This window comes from Eschrichtius robustus, chromosome 11, assembly GCF_028021215.1.
Source record: "Eschrichtius robustus isolate mEscRob2 chromosome 11, mEscRob2.pri, whole genome shotgun sequence".
Classification (NCBI taxonomy): Eukaryota; Metazoa; Chordata; class Mammalia; order Artiodactyla; family Eschrichtiidae; genus Eschrichtius; species Eschrichtius robustus.
The window spans coordinates 49,435,649-49,453,687 of record NC_090834.1 but is presented as its reverse complement, the minus strand read 5'-3'; the positions used below and the strand labels follow the sequence as shown (position 1 = coordinate 49,453,687).

General features: G+C 42.0%; 1 protein-coding gene and 1 pseudogene across 3 annotated transcripts in view; one reads left to right on the top strand and one right to left on the bottom strand.

Moving 5' to 3' along the window:
- The first annotated feature begins 6,130 nt into the window (after positions 1–6,130).
- Positions 6,131–7,117, top strand: LOC137772488 (protein tyrosine phosphatase type IVA 1 pseudogene; annotated as a pseudogene).
- Positions 7,118–14,627: 7,510 nt separating this feature from the next.
- The window catches only part of ME3 (malic enzyme 3), a 327,654-nt gene continuing 324,242 nt past the window's right edge, over positions 14,628–18,039 (bottom strand). For all 3 annotated transcript variants that reach the window (XM_068556437.1, XM_068556438.1, XM_068556439.1), the window contains 2 exons: positions 16,260–16,358; positions 14,628–14,865 (listed from right to left, as the gene is read on the bottom strand). In XM_068556437.1, the coding sequence (XP_068412538.1) occupies positions 14,704–14,865; positions 16,260–16,358 (261 nt within the window). In that variant the 3' untranslated portion in view covers positions 14,628–14,703. The remainder of the gene's footprint in view (positions 14,866–16,259; positions 16,359–18,039) is intronic.

Sequence of the window (18,039 nt, the reverse complement as noted above, 5' to 3'; positions counted from 1 at the left end):
GTCAGTTCAATTCTCAAAGTCTGTGTTTCTTTGGATCTGTTTTTCATGTGTGCCGCTTGGGAGTAAACCTGAGACTTGTAGTGATTCGTACACAGAATTAGGGGATCTCTTTCTCCAGCTTTCTCCTCTCTGGAATTCCTTTCACATTCTCCAGTCTCTTATTCCCAGTCGTCTGGCTTTAAAGCCAGAGTTTTTCTTGGAGTTTTAGCTCCCTTCACTCTCTCAAAGGGGAGCTAGTGGATGACAAGACAGAAACAAATAACAGAGATTCCTCCCACACTCGTCTGACCAGGGGGGTCCCTTTCCCTGCTTCCTCTGGCCAGGAAGACAGGACCTCTCAGGGTCTTGAGAATCTGATGGAAAATATGGTGCTTGAATGCTACCACCACTGCTATTCCTGCTGCCACTGTGCAGCTTTGTGACTGCAGTTGGTCTTGGGGCATACCAGGGAGGGGGAGAAAAGGGAAAAAAGGGCTTTCCCTCTATACTCTAGCTCATACGGAACCCTTTTCCTGCTTCTCTGGCTAGAAAGAGGGGGTTTCTCTTGAGTTTAGGCTTTCTGTGTCGTTCTGGATCTTAGGTTGCCCTCAGGTCAAACCAGAAGAGGAATAAATTCACCAGTAAATTCGTCACTATGCCAGTCATTCTTCAGGTTTTGATTTATTTAAACAATCCCCCTGCGAGTGTTTCCTTTTCAGAGTCCTCAGGTAGTTGCTTTTTATAATCTGTTCAGTTACATCAGTTGAAGAGAAATGCTGTAGTGCCCTTACTCCATCTTGGCCAGCACCAGAAGCATTTTATTTTGGTTTTGAGTCTTTATTTTTCTTCATTTCCCCTTTTCCCCAAATCAGGTGGTACCTCAGTCCTTTCATTTATATTTTATTAGTTAGGATAGCACTTTAACAGAGATCAAATACTAGTAGCTTAACCAAGACAGAAGTGCCTTTTTCTCTCAAGAAACAGTCTAGAAGTACATAGACCCAGACAGTAGGGTGGCTCTACTAGCTTCTCCTGTGGTTTCCACCACTGGGTCAAGGCAACTGCTCCAGGTATCATCTCCTAACTAGCAAGTAGGAAGAAAAGGGCAGGGGAGCAAGTGTGCTTTTTTTTTTTTTTTTTTTAAAGTAGTATAACCTGGAAGTGGTACCATTATTTCTGTCCACGTCCCATTGGCCAAAATTTAATCACATGGCCACACCATGCTGCAAGGGAGCTTGGGGAATGAAGTCTCTAGCTTGGTGGCCGTGTGTGTAGTGAAATACTCAGGGAATGCTGGTACTAAATATGAGGGAAATGGATGGTAGTGGACAACTGCCAGTCTGCCATATCCTGAAATTTTGGGGGGAAGAATCTACAAAATACCTAACAATGCTAGCTAAGATATTTTTTAAAATCTTAAAAAAATGTAAAGCTGCAAAAGAAGTCTCTAGAGGCAAACACAAAGTGGGAATTCAGAGAAGCAAGCATCAGCCAATTACCTATGATCAAAGCCTTTTAAATTAATGCTAGAGATAAATTTTTATTTTTGAAATAATTTCAAACTTACAGGGAAGATAAAAGAATGGTAAAAATATCACCCCCCCCATCCGCAGAACTAAGTAAGAGCAAGTTGCTGACATATGCCCTATCACTTCTGAATACTTTAGAGCATAATGCCTTACAAATAAGGATATTCTCCCATAAAACCACAATATAACCACCCAAATCAGAAAATTAACACTCATTTACCATACAATCCAAAAACTCAATTAAAATTTTGCCAGTTGTCCCAGTAATGTCCTTTTAAGCAAAAAGATCCAATCTATGATCATGTGTAACATTTAGCTGATATTATTTTCTAATCTCCTTCAATGTGGAACAGTCCTCAGCCTTTACTTGACTTTCATGGCTGACACTTTTGAAGATTTCAGTCCTTCCATTTGGATGTATGATTTTCCATCATGGTAAAATTCCAGTAATGTATTTTTTTTTTTCAGGAATATCACAGATGTGATGCTAGGTTCCTTGCACTCCATTATATCAGGTGGTACGCAGTTCAGTCTGTCCCATTACTGGTCACGATAACTTTGATCATTTGATTAAGTGATGCTTGCCAGGTTTACCACTATCAAGTTGTTTTTTTTCTTTTGTAACTAATTGGCATTTCATGGTAGGTATTTTGAAAGTAATATCCCATTCCTCATCGAGTTTCATCCACTAGTTTTAGCATCTATTGATGTTTCTTTGCTAAATGCATAATTATGATGATGATTGCTACATATAGACTTTTCTAATTTCACCATTGCTGCTACTTTATTAGCTGGCATTCTACTATAAGGCAAAGTGTCTTCTTCTCCCTATTTATTTATTTATAGCAGTATAGACTTATTATTTATTTACTTACTTATTCAATGACTAATAATCCAGTCCTATCATTGATATAAAAATCGTGATCAGTGGGAGCTCTTTAAGCTGGCTTCTATGTTTTTTGTTTTGTTTTAAATAGTTAAAAAAAAAAACTTAGAATGGTTTTAGAGAGTTCCTTGTGCACTCCTCACCCAGTTTCCCCCATTGTTAACATCTGTTTCTATGATACATCTTTCATAACTAAGGAATCAACATTGGTAGTTTACCATTAATTAAACTTCACACTTTATTCAGGTTTCACTTGTTTTACCCTAATGTCCTTTTGCTGTTCCAAGATCCCATCTAGGATACCGTATTTCATTTAGTTGTCAGGTTTCTTTAGCCTCCTTTGGTCTGTGCTCTTTTTGGTCTATGTCCTTTTGTCATATTTCTATCGTTTTTTGAACACTTCCATAACTTTGTCATATTAAGATGTTCCAGGCTACTCATATTTTTTTCTGCCCTACCTCTGGAATCAGCCATCTCCCCAAGGAGATTTTTTTTTTTAACATCTTTATTGGAGTATAATTGCTTTACAATGGTGTGTTAGTTTCTGCTTTATAACAAAGTGAATCAGTTATACATATACATATATCCCCATATCTTTTCCCTCTTGTGCCCAAGGAGACTTTTTTAATGGAGAATGGTATTAACAAACCATGATCTGAGTGCTATTGTTCTCATCTTTGCTATTGGGTTGTCATTGCTTCAGGCCCTCTCTGCTCTCTGTAGATAAAGCTGAGGAATTTACACACACACACACACACACTCATACTCATCTATATTTCTATATCTATATATTGAAATGATGACTTCACAGAGATACAACCAATTCCAACCCAAACTCCTACAACTAATTGTACATTTTTTCCCTTTCCATATTTGTAACTCCTGTCTGACAGTGAGGTGCCTGATTCCCATTATTCTCAATGTATTACTGGATACACTCTTACGTAATCTTACTGGATAAACCCTTATGTAATCTCTGATCACCACTGCTGTCCCTCTATGTACGTGTCCTCTGCACCCTGCTTGGGCTCTGACAGCTGGTACTAGGCTGCAACTACCAACCCCCCCCCCTTGCTTGAATGTCCTCCTCACCCTCTCCCCCAACTCCAGTATCTTCTGTATCCGCACCTACTGCACAGACAACTACCTTGCTCCCCTCCATGTAGTGGACTGAGTTATTAAAGAAGAAATGAAGGATGGAAGAAAGAAGAGCAAAGAAGGAAGGAAGAGGAAAAAAGGAAGAAATAGGGCTTTATTGTTATGGGCCAAGTATAGGCCAGGAAACAAAGTCTAGACATTTTAGAAAATTCTAAAGCTGTTAGAAAGGAAACCTGAAGACAAGGAATATCTTCAAAGGGCTGAGAAAATAAATGTCAATGTAGAATTGTGTACTCAGTGGAACTATTAGAAATGAAAGCAAAATAAAAGAATTTCAGAAAAAAAAGTTTATTAAAAGAAAAGAAAAAGCAAGTCTACCAACAATAAAATGTATTTTTCAACAGTGAGAGAATGCATATTTTCAAGATTATATAAAATATCAAAGTTGATCATGTAATAGGAACTAAAGGAACCTCCAAAAGATGCTCTTAGATAAGGGAGAATAATCTTAGAAGAAAGAGTTGAGATGCAAGAAGAAATAGCGAGCAAAGAAATTGCTGACATATTGGGCAAATTTAAACAAACACTGATTTTTATAAACAGTGTAATTTGTGGGGTTAAAAATTACTTGACAACATTAATAGTTAAAGCATGTTGAGTTCCTTCAAGAGGTGGGAAAAGATTTTTAAAAAAATTTATTTGGCTGCGTTGGGTCTTAGTTGCAGCATGCGGGATCTTCGTTGTGGCATGTGGGCTCTTCATTGAGGCATGTAGGCTTCTCTCTAGTTGTGGCGAGCTGCCCTAGAGCACGCGGGCTCAGTAGTTGTGGCATGTGGGACTCTCTAGTTCTGGTGCATGGGCTCCACAGCACGTGGGCTCAGTAGTTGCGGTGCGTGGGCTCTAGAGTGCGCAGGCTTAGTTGCCCCACGGCACGTGGGATCTTAGTTCCCCGACCAGGGATTGAACCCATGTCCTCTGCGTTGGGAGGTGGATTCTTAACCACTGGACCACCAGGGAAGTCCCGGGAAAAGATTTTGAATGTTTGAATTTTTCTAAGCCATTTAAGTACTGAAAGTATAGAAATAAGGTATATAATAAGACATACATATTAGAGAGAGACTCTAGATCCAGAATTCCAGAATTCCAATCTCAGCCCTGCCAATCACTAGCCATGTGACCTTGGGCAAATAACTTTTCTGTGCCCAGGGTTTAAAAGTTTTTTTCATCAGAACAATGGAAATAATACTAGCATCTAATTCATAGGGTTGTTGTATCAAATGAAATTATGTAAACCTATTTAGATTTAGAACAGTGTCTAAACTATAATAACTGCTAAGAAGTTTTAACCACAATTACAAATTTCCAAAACAGTGGAAGGAAAATATGGATTTAGGGGAGGAAAAATCTTAATCCAAAAGAAATCAAAAGATAAAAAAAGAAATATAGACATAGGTCAACTAGCACAAAATATGAGCAAAAACAGATGCAGAGATAGCAATAACATTGTAATATAAAATAATAAGACAATATAATGTAATAAAATAATGTAAATGGACGAAGTTCTTCAGTAAGGACAAAGTTGGTCAGACCGAATTGAAAAAAAGCCTAGCAATATGACACGTCTGAAACACGAAGCCGGTGGAGGAAGACATAGCAGAGTCAATGGGCGGAATTCTTCCACTACCTTCCCTTTCCCGCCCGTTTTGGCCCCACTCCGTCTCTCTTCAGCCTCTTCCAGGCTTTGTCCCCCCACCATTCCCATCCTCAAGTACGTCCTCAGACTCTTTCCTCCCCAGCAGGAAGCGGGGAGGCGAGAAGGCTCAAGCCGCAGCCCTTCTCCCTACGCCAACCACCTCACTCCCCGCGGCGGCCGTGGTGACGTCTGCGAGGGGCGGGCCCCACGCCCTCGCTCTCAGGTTCTTGGCCCGCCCCGCCGCGATTGGCGAAGAGGACGCACGTCACGCCGGCTATAAAAGGCTGGGCTTGGGACGCAAGAGAGCTTCGGCGCGCGCGGATTGGCTCTCCCGAGGCAGGCGCTCGCTAGAGCTCGGAGCTCCGTCGCAGCCGCCGCTCCGCGGCGATCACTACAGCTCCCTTCTCAGCAGCCGACGCCACCGCCGCCTGTGCCACGGAACCGGCTGTATGATTAGGCCACAGTCTTTAATGAGTAAGCTAACTCCTTCCTGTGGTGTTCTTGGTCACGCATTTATGGAGTATCTGAAGGGCCCCGGAGAGTACTGCCAGGCACAGCACGACCTTTATGAGGACAAGTGAACTGTAGAAATTCATTGCTACTCCACCAGGAAGCCCCCATAGGCGCGGTCATCCTGGACACAGAAGTGTGGGATTGAAATCATGAGAGCATTTTACAAGAATTACGACCTGGATGGGGTAAACCTCTGTGCTCTTTCTTTCCATTGACTCAGTATTACTGAACTGAAGGATGGCTTCTTGTTAGGAGGTTCATTTCATTTCCTGTAACTCCCAATTGCATATCCAGAGCATTGAGAATTTCGAGTGGGGCATATTGGAGTAGATTTCAGTTTCTTTACATCATTTCTGCATTCAAAAATTTAATTTTTTTTTTTCGTAACCGTATCGAGTTTTTTTTGTTGTTTTTTTTTTAAACTAAATTAACATGGCTCCACTGAACGGCCCAGCCCCTTGTGGAGGTCACATACAGGAACATGAGATTTCTTATTACACACAATCCAACCAGTGCAACCTTAAACAAATTTATAGAGGACCTTAAGAGATACGGAGTTACCACAACAGTAAGAGTGTGTGAAGCAACTTATGACACTGCTGTTGTGGAGAAAGAAGGTATCCAGGTTCTGGATTGGCCCTTTGATGATGGTTCATCACCCTCTAACCAGATTGTTGATGACTGGTTAAGTCTTTTAAACATTAAATTTCATGAAGAACCTGGTTGTTGCATTGCTGTTCACTGTGTTGCAGGTCTTGGGAGAACTCCAGTGCTTGTTGCCCTGGCACTAATTGAAGGTGGAATGAAAAATGAAGATGCAGTACAGTTTATAAGACAAAAGCGGCGTGGAGCTTTTAACAGTAAGCAACTTTTGTATTTGGAGAAATACCGTTCTAAAATGCGGCTGCGCTTCAAAGGCTCTAGTGGTCATAGAAACAACTGTTGCATTCAATAAAACTTGGCTGCCTCATGCTGTTGCCTTGGAAGTCAAACTTGAGGCAGGACTTAATTTATCGTACATATTAGCCAACATAATAGGCTTAATGAATGACAAGTCTAACGAAGCTTCCATAGGAATACTGAAAAGCCACAAGCTTGACAGAATTGCAGCCTCTCTGTTTGGCTTACTACTATCCCCATGCCAGAAACAATATATAAGAAATTGAGAGATTAGGTGCCAAAATACTCAGCACAGTACTTGTATATTTTTAGTATCATACAGAATTAAAATCCTAGGAATTAGGAACAGCACTGTAAACCATATGTGGTTTATTCCTCCAGTCATCTCAAACATTGCAAGTAAGACCTATATGGTTATTTGCTCCTTTATGTTTACCACCCCACACGTGTACCAGTATACATCAGGTTTGTGTAACAAGTGATTTTGTTGAATTCTTACCAAGACTTATGGTGATTATTTAATGCCTTTCCATAAATCTCATTTTGTGCTGTTATGAAAACCTACAGTTTGAAAAAAATCACACATCTCTGGTTGAAAGTTCATGTAAAATATACATCTTACAGAAGCATATGTGTGTAATATCTTCAGACAAAAAAGCCTAACAGTTACTTTGTTTACACTTGGGATGCAGTTTTAGAGGGGAGGGCCTGAAGACAGAATGGAAAGAGGCTATGGAATATTTTTAGGATTCCATACTAGAAATTCCATGTTCTCTTTGTCTTGTGCAGGATGTACAGAATAGGTCCTTTTATTTAGTAAACTTTAAAGGTAAAGATACTTTGTAGCAAAAATATTTCAAAAATTTCTGAAGTTCTTATAATTCTTCGCCGTACCTATTGGAAGTTATTAACTATTATTTTTGTTTTAAGTGTGATATTTTTTTCTTTGTCTTTCCAACCAAAACAGAAGAGGATTTCTACTAATGAACTGATCAGACATCTAATATTTTATATGATTTTGAACTGTGTAACTTAATAGTTGGATATTTGATACTTTGTTTTATTATGTAATTGATAAAATGGTGGTATGTATTTGTGTTAGTTCAACCATATATTCATAGTGTCTGGGAATGTAGTTCTCTGGGAGAAATAATTTGTCAGTGTTCACCATTCTCCAACTAGTACAAGAACTTAAACATCTAAATAATGAATTATAGGAGAGAGACAGAGACAAACTAAGCAAGATGGTATAGCTGTTTTAATATTAGTAAAAGTAGAAGCAAAGGCGTTACTAGAGATAAAGAAAATCATTACTTAAAGTTTCAAAAGTTTCAATTCACCAGGAAGTTATAACAATTCTAAATTTTATGTATCAAATAACATTGGTTCAAAATCCATAAAGCAAATATGGAGAGAACTACAAGGAAAATAGACAAGTTTACCATAGTGTTAAGTTTTACTATTTTTCTTCCAGAAGCAGATGAAGTAGACAAAAATCAGTAAGGCTATAGATTTGAACAAAACAATTAACAAGTTTGATCCCATGAACATAAGAGGGCATTGCATCCAACAGTGAGAATCCATATTTTTTTAAGAGTACATGAAATATTTTATTAAATTTGACTATATATTAGATCATAAATAATTTCATCAAAATTCTAAAATATTTGAATAACACAAGTAAGTTTTCTGACTACAATTAAGTTAGGGAAAAAAAGTTAGTATCATTTGGAATTTTGAAAATCTGTGTCTAGAGACTTCCACTTCTAGATAGGATGTAGTAGGTCATGGCAGCCCAACACCCTCCCTGCAACATCCAGAAAAATATGGATAAATTACAAAAATCATATGTTTAAAGACATATGAGAGCTGTGAAAGCAGCAAGGACTAGATGAATAGAAATTCCAGAGAGGAAGGAGCTCTCCTGAGGTGAGTGGCCTTTTTGTTTGCTGGGGGTATTTACCGATTCTGGACATAGACTAAGGATCTGGCTTTGTTCTTGCAGAGGGTCTCTACTGAGGGAAGGAGAAACCCAGCAAGGCTTTAGATGAGATGGTCATGTGAGGCTGGTGCAACAGATTGGAAAATTGAGAAGCTTGGCTAGTTTCATGTTGCAAGTTGAGTTCCTCAGGAAACAGGTACTGAATCTGAGATTTGCCTTTGGAAGCTTACTGGGGAGTCATCTCAACAACACTTGAGAGGGAGCAAGAGAACAAGGATGCTGCAGAAGTTGAATGGTGATACATACAGTTTCAACAGTGACCTCAGCCAATCTCCCAGGGAGCTCTGAAGCTGGGATGGCCATTTAGAGATGTCTGCAATTGTGGCAAGGGGGTTGGACCTTTGGACTCGAATCAACCAGTCATTGGATGCAGGCTGTCCCTGGGGATGAGGGCATAACCTTGGATGAAGCATCTTCCTTCAGTCAACTGCAACTCCCAGCGGGGGATGCAACTGTGAGCCTTCAGCTGATAATACTACGGGCAGCTGGCCCTGAATAAGTGTTTCAGACCTTTAGAGGGATCTGGGTGGTACAACCACAGCATCCACTATACTAAATGACACTTGCTGAGTTCTGGGACTATGTACAAGAGGCTGGGGAGTTAGAATGAAGACTTTTAAAAGACAGAGGGAAATTTCCCTTAACCTCATAGTGCTTAGGAGACAAAGCCCTGCTAGAAGAGGTTTTAATTCTCCCCAACACTTACTGTCTGTCTTTTTTATCACAGCGATTCTGGTGAATGGGGAGTGCTATCCCATTGTAGTTTTTTTTTAAAATTTTTTTTTTAATGCTATTCTTGTCTGCTTACATTTTTTAAATTTATGTATGTATGTATGTATGTATGGCTTTGTTGGGTCTTCGTTTCTGTGCGAGGGCTTTCTCTAGTTGTGGCAAGCGGGGGCCACTCTTCATCGCGGTGCGGGGGCCACTCTTCATCGCGGTGCGCGGGCCTCTCACTATCGCGGCCCCTCTCGTTGCCGAGCACAGGCTCCATATGCGCAGGCTCAGTAATTGTGGCTCACGGGCCTAGTTGCTCCGCGGCATGTGGGATCTTCCCAGACCAGGGCCCGAACCCGCGTCCCCTGCACTGGCAGGCAGATTCTCAACCACTGCGCCACCAGGGAAGCCCCCCATTGTAGTTTTGTTTTTTTTTTTTTTTAAGATTTATTTATTTATTTTATTTATTGATTGATTGATTGCTATGTTGGGTCTTCGTTTCTGTGCTAGGGCTTTCTCTAGTTGCGGCAAGCGGGGGTCACTCTTCATCGCGGTGCGCGGTCCTCTCACTATCGTGGCCTCTCTTGTTGCGGAGCACAGGCTCCAGACGCGCAGGCTCAGTAGTTGTGGCTCACAGGCCTAGTTGCTCCGCGGCATGTGGGATCTTCCCAGACCAGGGCTCGAACCCGTGTCCCCTGCATTGGCAGGCAGATTCTCAACCACTGCACCACCAGGGAAGCCCCCATTGTAGTTTTAATTTTAATACAACTAATGTTGTTAAACATCTTTTAGTGTACATTCTCTCACATATCTTTGTTAGTACTATGTCGATTCAAATATTTTGCCCATTTTTTCAGTTGGGTTTTTTTGTCATCTTACTGAATTGTAAAAGTTCTTTATATATTCTGGATCCAATGCCTTTATCAGATATATAATTTGCAAATACTTTCTCTCAGTCTGTTACTTGTCATTTTTTTCCTTATTGGTGTGTTTCAAGTGCAAAAGTTAAAAAATTTGGTGAAGTACAATTTATCAATTTTCTCTTTTATGAATCACGCTTTTAAATTGTATCTAAGAACTCTCCTCAATCAGTCACAAAGATTTTTCTGCTATATTTTCTCCTAGAAATTGTATAGTTTTAGCTCTTACATTTAGATCTGTGGTTCATTTTGAGTTAATTTTTGTATATGGTGTGAGGTAAATGTCTATATATATATTTTTTTTTTTTTTTTGCATGTGGATATCCAGATGTCCCAGCATCATTTGTTCAAAAGACAATTCTTTCCTCCACTGAATTATCTTGGTAGTTGAAAGATCAATTTACCATGAATATAAGGACTTATTTGTGAATTCTCAACTCTGTTCCATTGATCTATATGAGCACACTATCTTGATCATTGTAGCTTTATAGTAAGCTTTGAAATTGGATCATGTACTTCATTCTTTTTCAAAAATTTTGGCTATTCTAAGTCCCTTGCATTTACATATAAATTTTAGGATCATCCTGTCAATTTCTACAAAAAAAAAAAAAAAGCCTGCAGGGATTTTAATAGGTATAGTGTTGAATTTATAGATAATTTGGAGAGAACTGCCGCCTTGACAATATTGAGTCTTCAATTCCATGAACATGGAACATTTCTCCATGTGTTTAATTATCTTCAGTTTCTATCATCAGTGATTTGCAGTTTTCATTGTATAAGACTTGCACCTCTTGAATTGCTTATTTTTTCTTTTTGATGCTATTGTGAATGGAATGTTTTCTTAAATTTATTTCTAGATCGTTTGCTGCTTGCTAGTCTATAGAAATACAACTGATTTTTGTATATTTACCTTACTTTCTATGACCTTTCTAAACTCATTTGTTAGGAGAGAGAGAAAGAGAGATAGGGAGGGAGGGTGAGAGTGAGAGCAGTGCAAGTGCTATTCTATTCTTTGGCATTTTCTGCTTACAGGATTATGTTATCTGTGACTAAAGGCAGTTTTACTCTTTTTTTCTCCCCCCCAGTCTGGATGCCTTTACTTTACTTTTCTTTCTTTATTGAACTGGCTAGACCCTCCATGTTGACCAGGAGTGGTGAAAACAACTTCCAGATCTTAGGGAGAAAGTATTCATTCTTTCACCATTAAGTATGATGTTAGCTGTTGGTTCTTCATCAGGTTGAGGACATTCTCTTCTATTCTTAGTTTGTTGAAAGTTTTATCACAAATGGGTGTTGGGTATTTTAAAATGCTTTTTCCACATCCATTGATCCTGTGGTTTGTGTCCTTCATTCTAGTAATATCAGGTACTACGATGATCAATTTTTAAATGTTGAAACAACCTTGCATTCCTGGGATAAATTCCACTTGTTCATTGTGTTTAATTCTTTTATGTTGATGGATTTGGCTCGCTAATATTTTGTTTAGAATTTTGCATCTATATTCATGAAGGATATTGGTCTTTAGTTTTCTTGTGTTGTTTTTTTAATCTGGTTTTGATATCAGGGTAATACCAGTATCATGGAATGATTTTGGAAGTGTTCCCTCCTCTATTTTCTGAAAGAGTTTGTGAAGGATTGGTATTATTTATATTTTAAATATTTGATAAAATTCACCCATGAAGAATTCTGGGCCTGGGCTTTTCTTAGTGGGAAGATTTTTAATTACTAATTCAATTTCTTTATATGTTATAGGTCTATTGAATTCTACTCTAATCTTTGCTTACTTTGAATTTTGTTTGCTTTTCCTTTCCTAGTTTCTTCTTTTTTTTGGAATTTTATTATTTTTTTATACAGCAGGCTCTTATTAGTTATCTATTTTATACATATTAGTGTATATATGTCAATCCCAATCTCCCAATTCATCCCACCACCCTCCACCCCCCGCTTTCCCCCCTTGGTGTCCATACGTTTGTTCTCTACATCTGTGTCTGTATTTCTGCCTTGCAAACCGGTTCATCTGTACCATTTTTCTAGATTCCACATATATGCATTAATATACAATATTTGTTTTGCTCTTTCTGACTTACTTCACTCTGTATGACAGTCTCTAGGTCCATCCACATCTCTACAAATGACCCAGTTTCATTCCTTTTTTATGGCTGAGTAATATTCCATTGTATATATGTACCACATCTTCTTTATCCATTCATCAGTCAATGGGCATTTAGGTTGCTTCCATGACCTGGCTATTGTAAATAGTGCTGCAGTGAACATTGGGGTGCATGTGTCTTTTTGAATTATGGTTTTCTCTGGGTATATGCCCAGTAGTGGGATTGCTGGGTCATATGGTAATTCTATTTTTAGTTTTCTTTCCTAGTTTCTTAAGGAGAAAGTTTATGTTATTGCCTTGAGACCTTTTATTCTTTTTTTCCCCCTGATATTGGCATTTAAAGCTATAAAATTTCCCTCTAAGCACTACTTTAGCTACAGCTCATTAATTTTGATTTTTCTTTATTCAACTCAACATATATAATTTATCTTGTGATTTCTTCTTTGAACCATGACTTACTTAGAAATATATTGTTTAATTTCCAAAGAGTTGGAAATTTCCCATTTTCTCTTTTACTGTTGTTGATTTCTAATTTAATTATTAACTCTGTCCAAGAAGACTTCCTGGAGCCAAGTGCATTTGAACTCCAATGATGAATGATGTCTCCAGGCAGAAAGCTGGGGTGAACTGAAATTAAATTGGTAAAGAGCAGAGAAGCAGAGGGAAGGGCTTTCCAGGTAGAGACCAAGCATGTGTAAGGGCCTGTGTAAGTGCCAGCAAGATGTTCATTGCGCTTGGAACAAAGGAAATGTAATTTTTATCTTTTCTTTTCGTCTTTGTCAGTCAGTACAGATAAAGCTTGTTAATTCAGTTGATCTCATCAACCTGTTTTGGTTTCATTAATTTTCTCTACTATTTTTCTTTTCTGTTACATTGAGTATAAAGGAGGTATAGTTGGGGTACAGAGGAAGTTGTGGGACAGGACGTAGAAAAGATCATGTAAAAGGCTCCCTGGTGTTCAGATTCCAGCTTCACTCTTCAAGCCCTCTTCTGAAGAGGTTCTCATTATCCGTGAGTCCACGGATTTACAGAACAGGGATGCTTCCTCAGGATATTCTTGGCTGAGCACCAGCACCAAGGACGCAGATGTTGGAAGAATAAGACCTAGGCAAGGGGTGACTGATGTCTCTGCTAATTACTCTTCTAGGGTCCCAGTCATCCACCTAGCCTGTCACTGAGGTGGTTGTATAGGACCTATTGATTGTGGGCAGTGCAGAACCTGAGGCTGAGCTGGCAGCAGGGGTGGGCAGTGGTAGGTCTCTGGGCATGGATTGTTGTTTCTTGTGTTATACAATGAAATTAGAGGCTGGATGCTGCCATGCCAGCAGATGTTAGCAATTTAGCAGGGTCTTTGATTGTGAGAGCTGCAGGCTCGTCTCCCCCCTCCCCAGCCCCATGGTGTGGGCTCGCTGGACATGAGGGAGGTGAAGGCTACGACTGAACTTGGTCTAAGAAACTCTCAGGACAGACTGACATCATTCTGTAAGAAAACTGCTCCAGTTTGCTTTATTACTTCAGAGAGTGAAGGGTGGAAGAGAGAGAGTGTTCTAGAGCCAGGAACATGAAATCAAGTCTTCCCTAGAACTCCCCCGGGTGCTCTTCCCCTCACAGCCTCTCTTCCTCTTTCCTCTGGGTTTGCTGACCCTCTCCACCCACACTTCTCTGGTTTTCCATTTAGCAGTGACCACAAAGGAATGCCTAACACTCAACAGCCCACAGGGCAGCGACCCTTTCTGACTTGTGAGTTGCCTCCAGCCACTCAGTCCTCATGCCCATCTGAGTCTTAAAGGGTGTGTATTCCTCCAATGGGGACTGAAATCCTTGATGGGTGGGCCATGCTTTCTGGCCAGTGGCTGCCCTTACATTCCTCATTTCTTCACTCTTGGACTCACTGCAAACACTGCCCCTCAAGAAGCCTTCTTTTATGTCCTCATAGGAAGTATCCTCTCCCTTCTCTGAGTACCCTTGACCTTTTTCTGCAGTTCTTCCATGGACTTACTACTTTTTCCCTTGTGGCAAAATGAATTGTGTGCATATCTCATCTCCTCTACTAGACCCCGGACCCTGTAAAGGCAGAGTTCCAGGCAGGACTCTAGATTTCCACAAAGTCTAGCCAATAGTTGGCAATTCATAGATGAAGAAATTCTTGGGAAGGAAGCCTGAGGAGGGTTACAGAAAAGTGAACTCAAGGCCTTCAGGGACAAGGCTCTCATTCACCATATGCCTGGGCATCTCGCCTCACACCAGAAAGTTCAAAGGAAAAACACAGTGACAAGGATGGCCATTTTGGAACCCGTTTATATTGTCAGTGTTACTCTGGGCTTCATTCAGCCCCACACCAGCCTCTGAGATTGCATCAGACATTCTGAACATTCATGGCTTCCTTGGGCCAAGTGTAGCTGTCCAGCGTAAAGGAGTCATAGTCTGGAGTATAGACCAGGGATCTTACAAAAGCCTCCTTGTCCTTGGGCTCTGGGTAGTAGGAGGCCAGGTTGTGTTTGTAGGCGAAGTCGAGGACCTAGGGAAAAACACGTTTGACTGAGGAACTGGATCTAAGGAGGAACCTGTCTAAAGGCCCTTGCTTGGGAGCTTGTGGAAGGGGAATATACCCTGAAGCAGCAGATGTGCTCCTCTCATGAGCTGAGGCCCAGGAAGCCACTGGAGAGGAAGGATCTTGAGCTTTCTGCCTAGTAAGGAAGCTGTGACACCGTGGAACAGACACTGGGCCAGGGTCAAGAGGCCTCAAAGTCTGCCTCTGCTTCCAACTGCCTGTAGGTCCTCAGCAGTGATATCATCCTTGCTGAGCCTCAGTTTCCTCATCTGTAAAGTGGGGGTCATGAGAGCTTTCTCTGGCATGGTGTGAGGATAAAATTAGGTAGCAGGTATAAGTGTTCAGTATCTGATATTTTTTTCTGTCTTAAACATAGCTTGAATTGGACATTGTTCTCTGGGTATTAGATTTGGCTTCAGAAGAGCATGAATCTAAATATCCCCAAAAGGAAGGAACTGGATAGGGTGGACGTGGTCCCTAAGCTGCGCTGCTGGTCCTGAGGGCTGATTCCGGGTCCCGCACCGGACAGCTCATGGGCAGTGCATGCTCTTGTGCAGTGCGTTTTCTGAAATTATTCTTCAAACTTAGAGAAAATGTAAAATATATGTTAATAGAAATAACAATATAATAAACCCTCATGAATTCATCATCCAGATGAACAATTATCAATGTCAGGCCAGTCTTTACTGCCCCATGTTCTGGTTCTTTGAAAACCCATCATCTCTGCATCGTCTATTGGGTGACATTTTTACGTAGAATATCCCCTGAACTTGATCACCCATGGCCCAGCCATTCTGAGAGAAAGGGGAGGCATGAGCCTCTCCTCTGGCCAGAAAGGTGCCAAGTGTAGAGCTTTTCCACTGTTCTCTTTTAATGTCCTCCAAAACTCTGGGAGAGAGGAATTACTGGCTTCTTTGTAGAAGAAGGAAACTGCTGAGGCTCAGGGAAGTGAAGTGATTGGGCTCAGGCAACTCTGCCGCTGATTGGCAGAGCTAGGACCCCGCAGCCTGAGCTCTTTTCGTGATGAGCTTTACAAGTTGACCTTTCTGTGTAAATGGGCACTTATGATTCATTTTTAAATTCCACCCGCATTCTGGTCCACAAAACTAGGGCCTTTGGTGACCTTTCTGCCTGGTGTTTGAGGGGAAATCCAGGAGCTTTCCCAGAACTGCCCTGAGTGGGGTTGAGGTGGGGCTCGAGCTACAGGCAAGAGTGTCACGCAGCCTCGGGGGTGCATGCAGTGCAGCCCAGGGAGCTCAGCCTGTCTCCGTAGCTGCCACCCTCTTCGTCCTCCTAAAGTCACACAGAGAGAAAGCTGATGAGCCCCACTCCCCATAGTAAGGGGGTAAGACGTCCCTTACTTTGATGGCGATTCTCAGAGACACGTCTCGGATGGTGCTGAGTGGGGGGTACAGTCTCCCCTGTGACAGATGCTGCTCAGAGACCTCTTGGGCGATTTGCTGGGGAGAGAGGACAGAGAGGAACAAGCTGAGTTTCCGCCTTCCCGGAACAAGCCCAACCCAGTGCACCAGAAACTCACCTCGCCCCTCATACGTGGCCCGTAAGTGCAGTTTCTACTCCTGTCTCTGCCACCTTGTGGCCCCAGGGGCGCTTAATGCTTGGGCTTAAGCAAGGACACATCCTTTCTGTCCCGTGAGACTGGCCGAGGCTTAAAACAACATGAAGCTGTCTGAATTCTAAAGGAGAATCACTAAGGCCAAGATGAATAAACCTGTGACTCGCAAAGCAGACTCTGGGGACTCCCCCGCCCCGGCTGACCTAGTCTGTTGTATGGGGATCCCCGAGTCCCTCGCTTCCCGGGTTCCAGCCTCTCCCACATGCTTGGGAGCATCCCGGCTGTCCCCCTAGGCCATCTCGTGTCTCTGTATTCAGGGCTCCTTGGGCTCTCCTTTCCGGCCCTGGCCCCAGTGAGGAAAGAAAGGCTGCTTCTCCAGGGACACCACGAATGGGCCTTATGCGGTACCTGAATAACTGCCCTAAAAGCACTTTCGGCCCGGGAACAGCCTCTCCTACAGCTTCCCTCCCTGCTTCAGAGCCCGTCTCTAAGGGCCAGCTCTCCGCAGCCAGCCTCATCCTGCAGCCTCAGGCACTGGTGCTCAGCCAGCCTTGCAGAACAACCTCTTTAACGGGGCTCGGAATGCACTCCCACCCAGTCTTCTCGTGTCAAATTGAAATCTGGGAAAAGCCACAGTGCCCTCTGAGAGCTCTGTGTCCCGGGACGGACAGGGAAAGGAGCTGGTCTCGCCTCAGAGTTTGGCAGACATTAGGAACCTGGGCTCCCCCCTCTGCTACCTCGTTCTCAAATTCCTCTCTCTCCTTTCTGTTCATTCAGTCAGACATCCACTGAGCTCTGCGATATGCCGGGCTCTGTGCTAGGTGCTGAAGAGCCATGGTGGAGAAGCCACAGTCTTTTCCTTCCTGGAGACTGGTGTCAGTGGACAATGAACAAAGAATAGTAACGATTATAGTGATTTCGAGGAGGGGGGACATATGGGCACAGAGGAAGGCAGGGCCCAGTCTGCCATGTACAGGAAAGGCTTCCCAGAAGAAAAGACAGAAGCTACGACCTGAAGGACAAAGTGTGAATTACTTGAAGAGAGGAGAAGGAATAGCACATGCAAATTCTTAGAGGGAAGAGAAAGCACGACTGTAAAAAGAAGGCGGGATAGGTTGACGGCAGGGGGAGGCTAAAAGGCTGGAGAGGAAAGGAGGGCCCTGGATGAAGTGCCTTCTATGGAAACCATGTGAAGGAGTTTGGCCTTTCCTGGGAGCACCAACGAGCCATAAAAGGTCTGAAATTAGGAGAGAGATGGCCTGTTCCGGGCTTTAAGGGACTCTCTTTGTGGAGGTATAGAAGGTGAACTGACTAGAGGGAAGCAGAATTTCCATGGCTAGATCTGCAGCTAGAAAGGCTCTCCTGCAGAGTGACGAGTTATGGTATGTGTGGTCACTTCTGAGACGCTGGGCACTGCTAATGCTCTGCTGTGTCTCTGAGTCAAATGGCCTGGGGCCATCCTGGCGCATCCCTCACAAGCCGGGTGACCTTGGGCAAGTAACTTCTTAAACTCTCTGTGCCTCAGTTTCCTTGTCTGTAACATAGGGATGATCACTATATTTTAC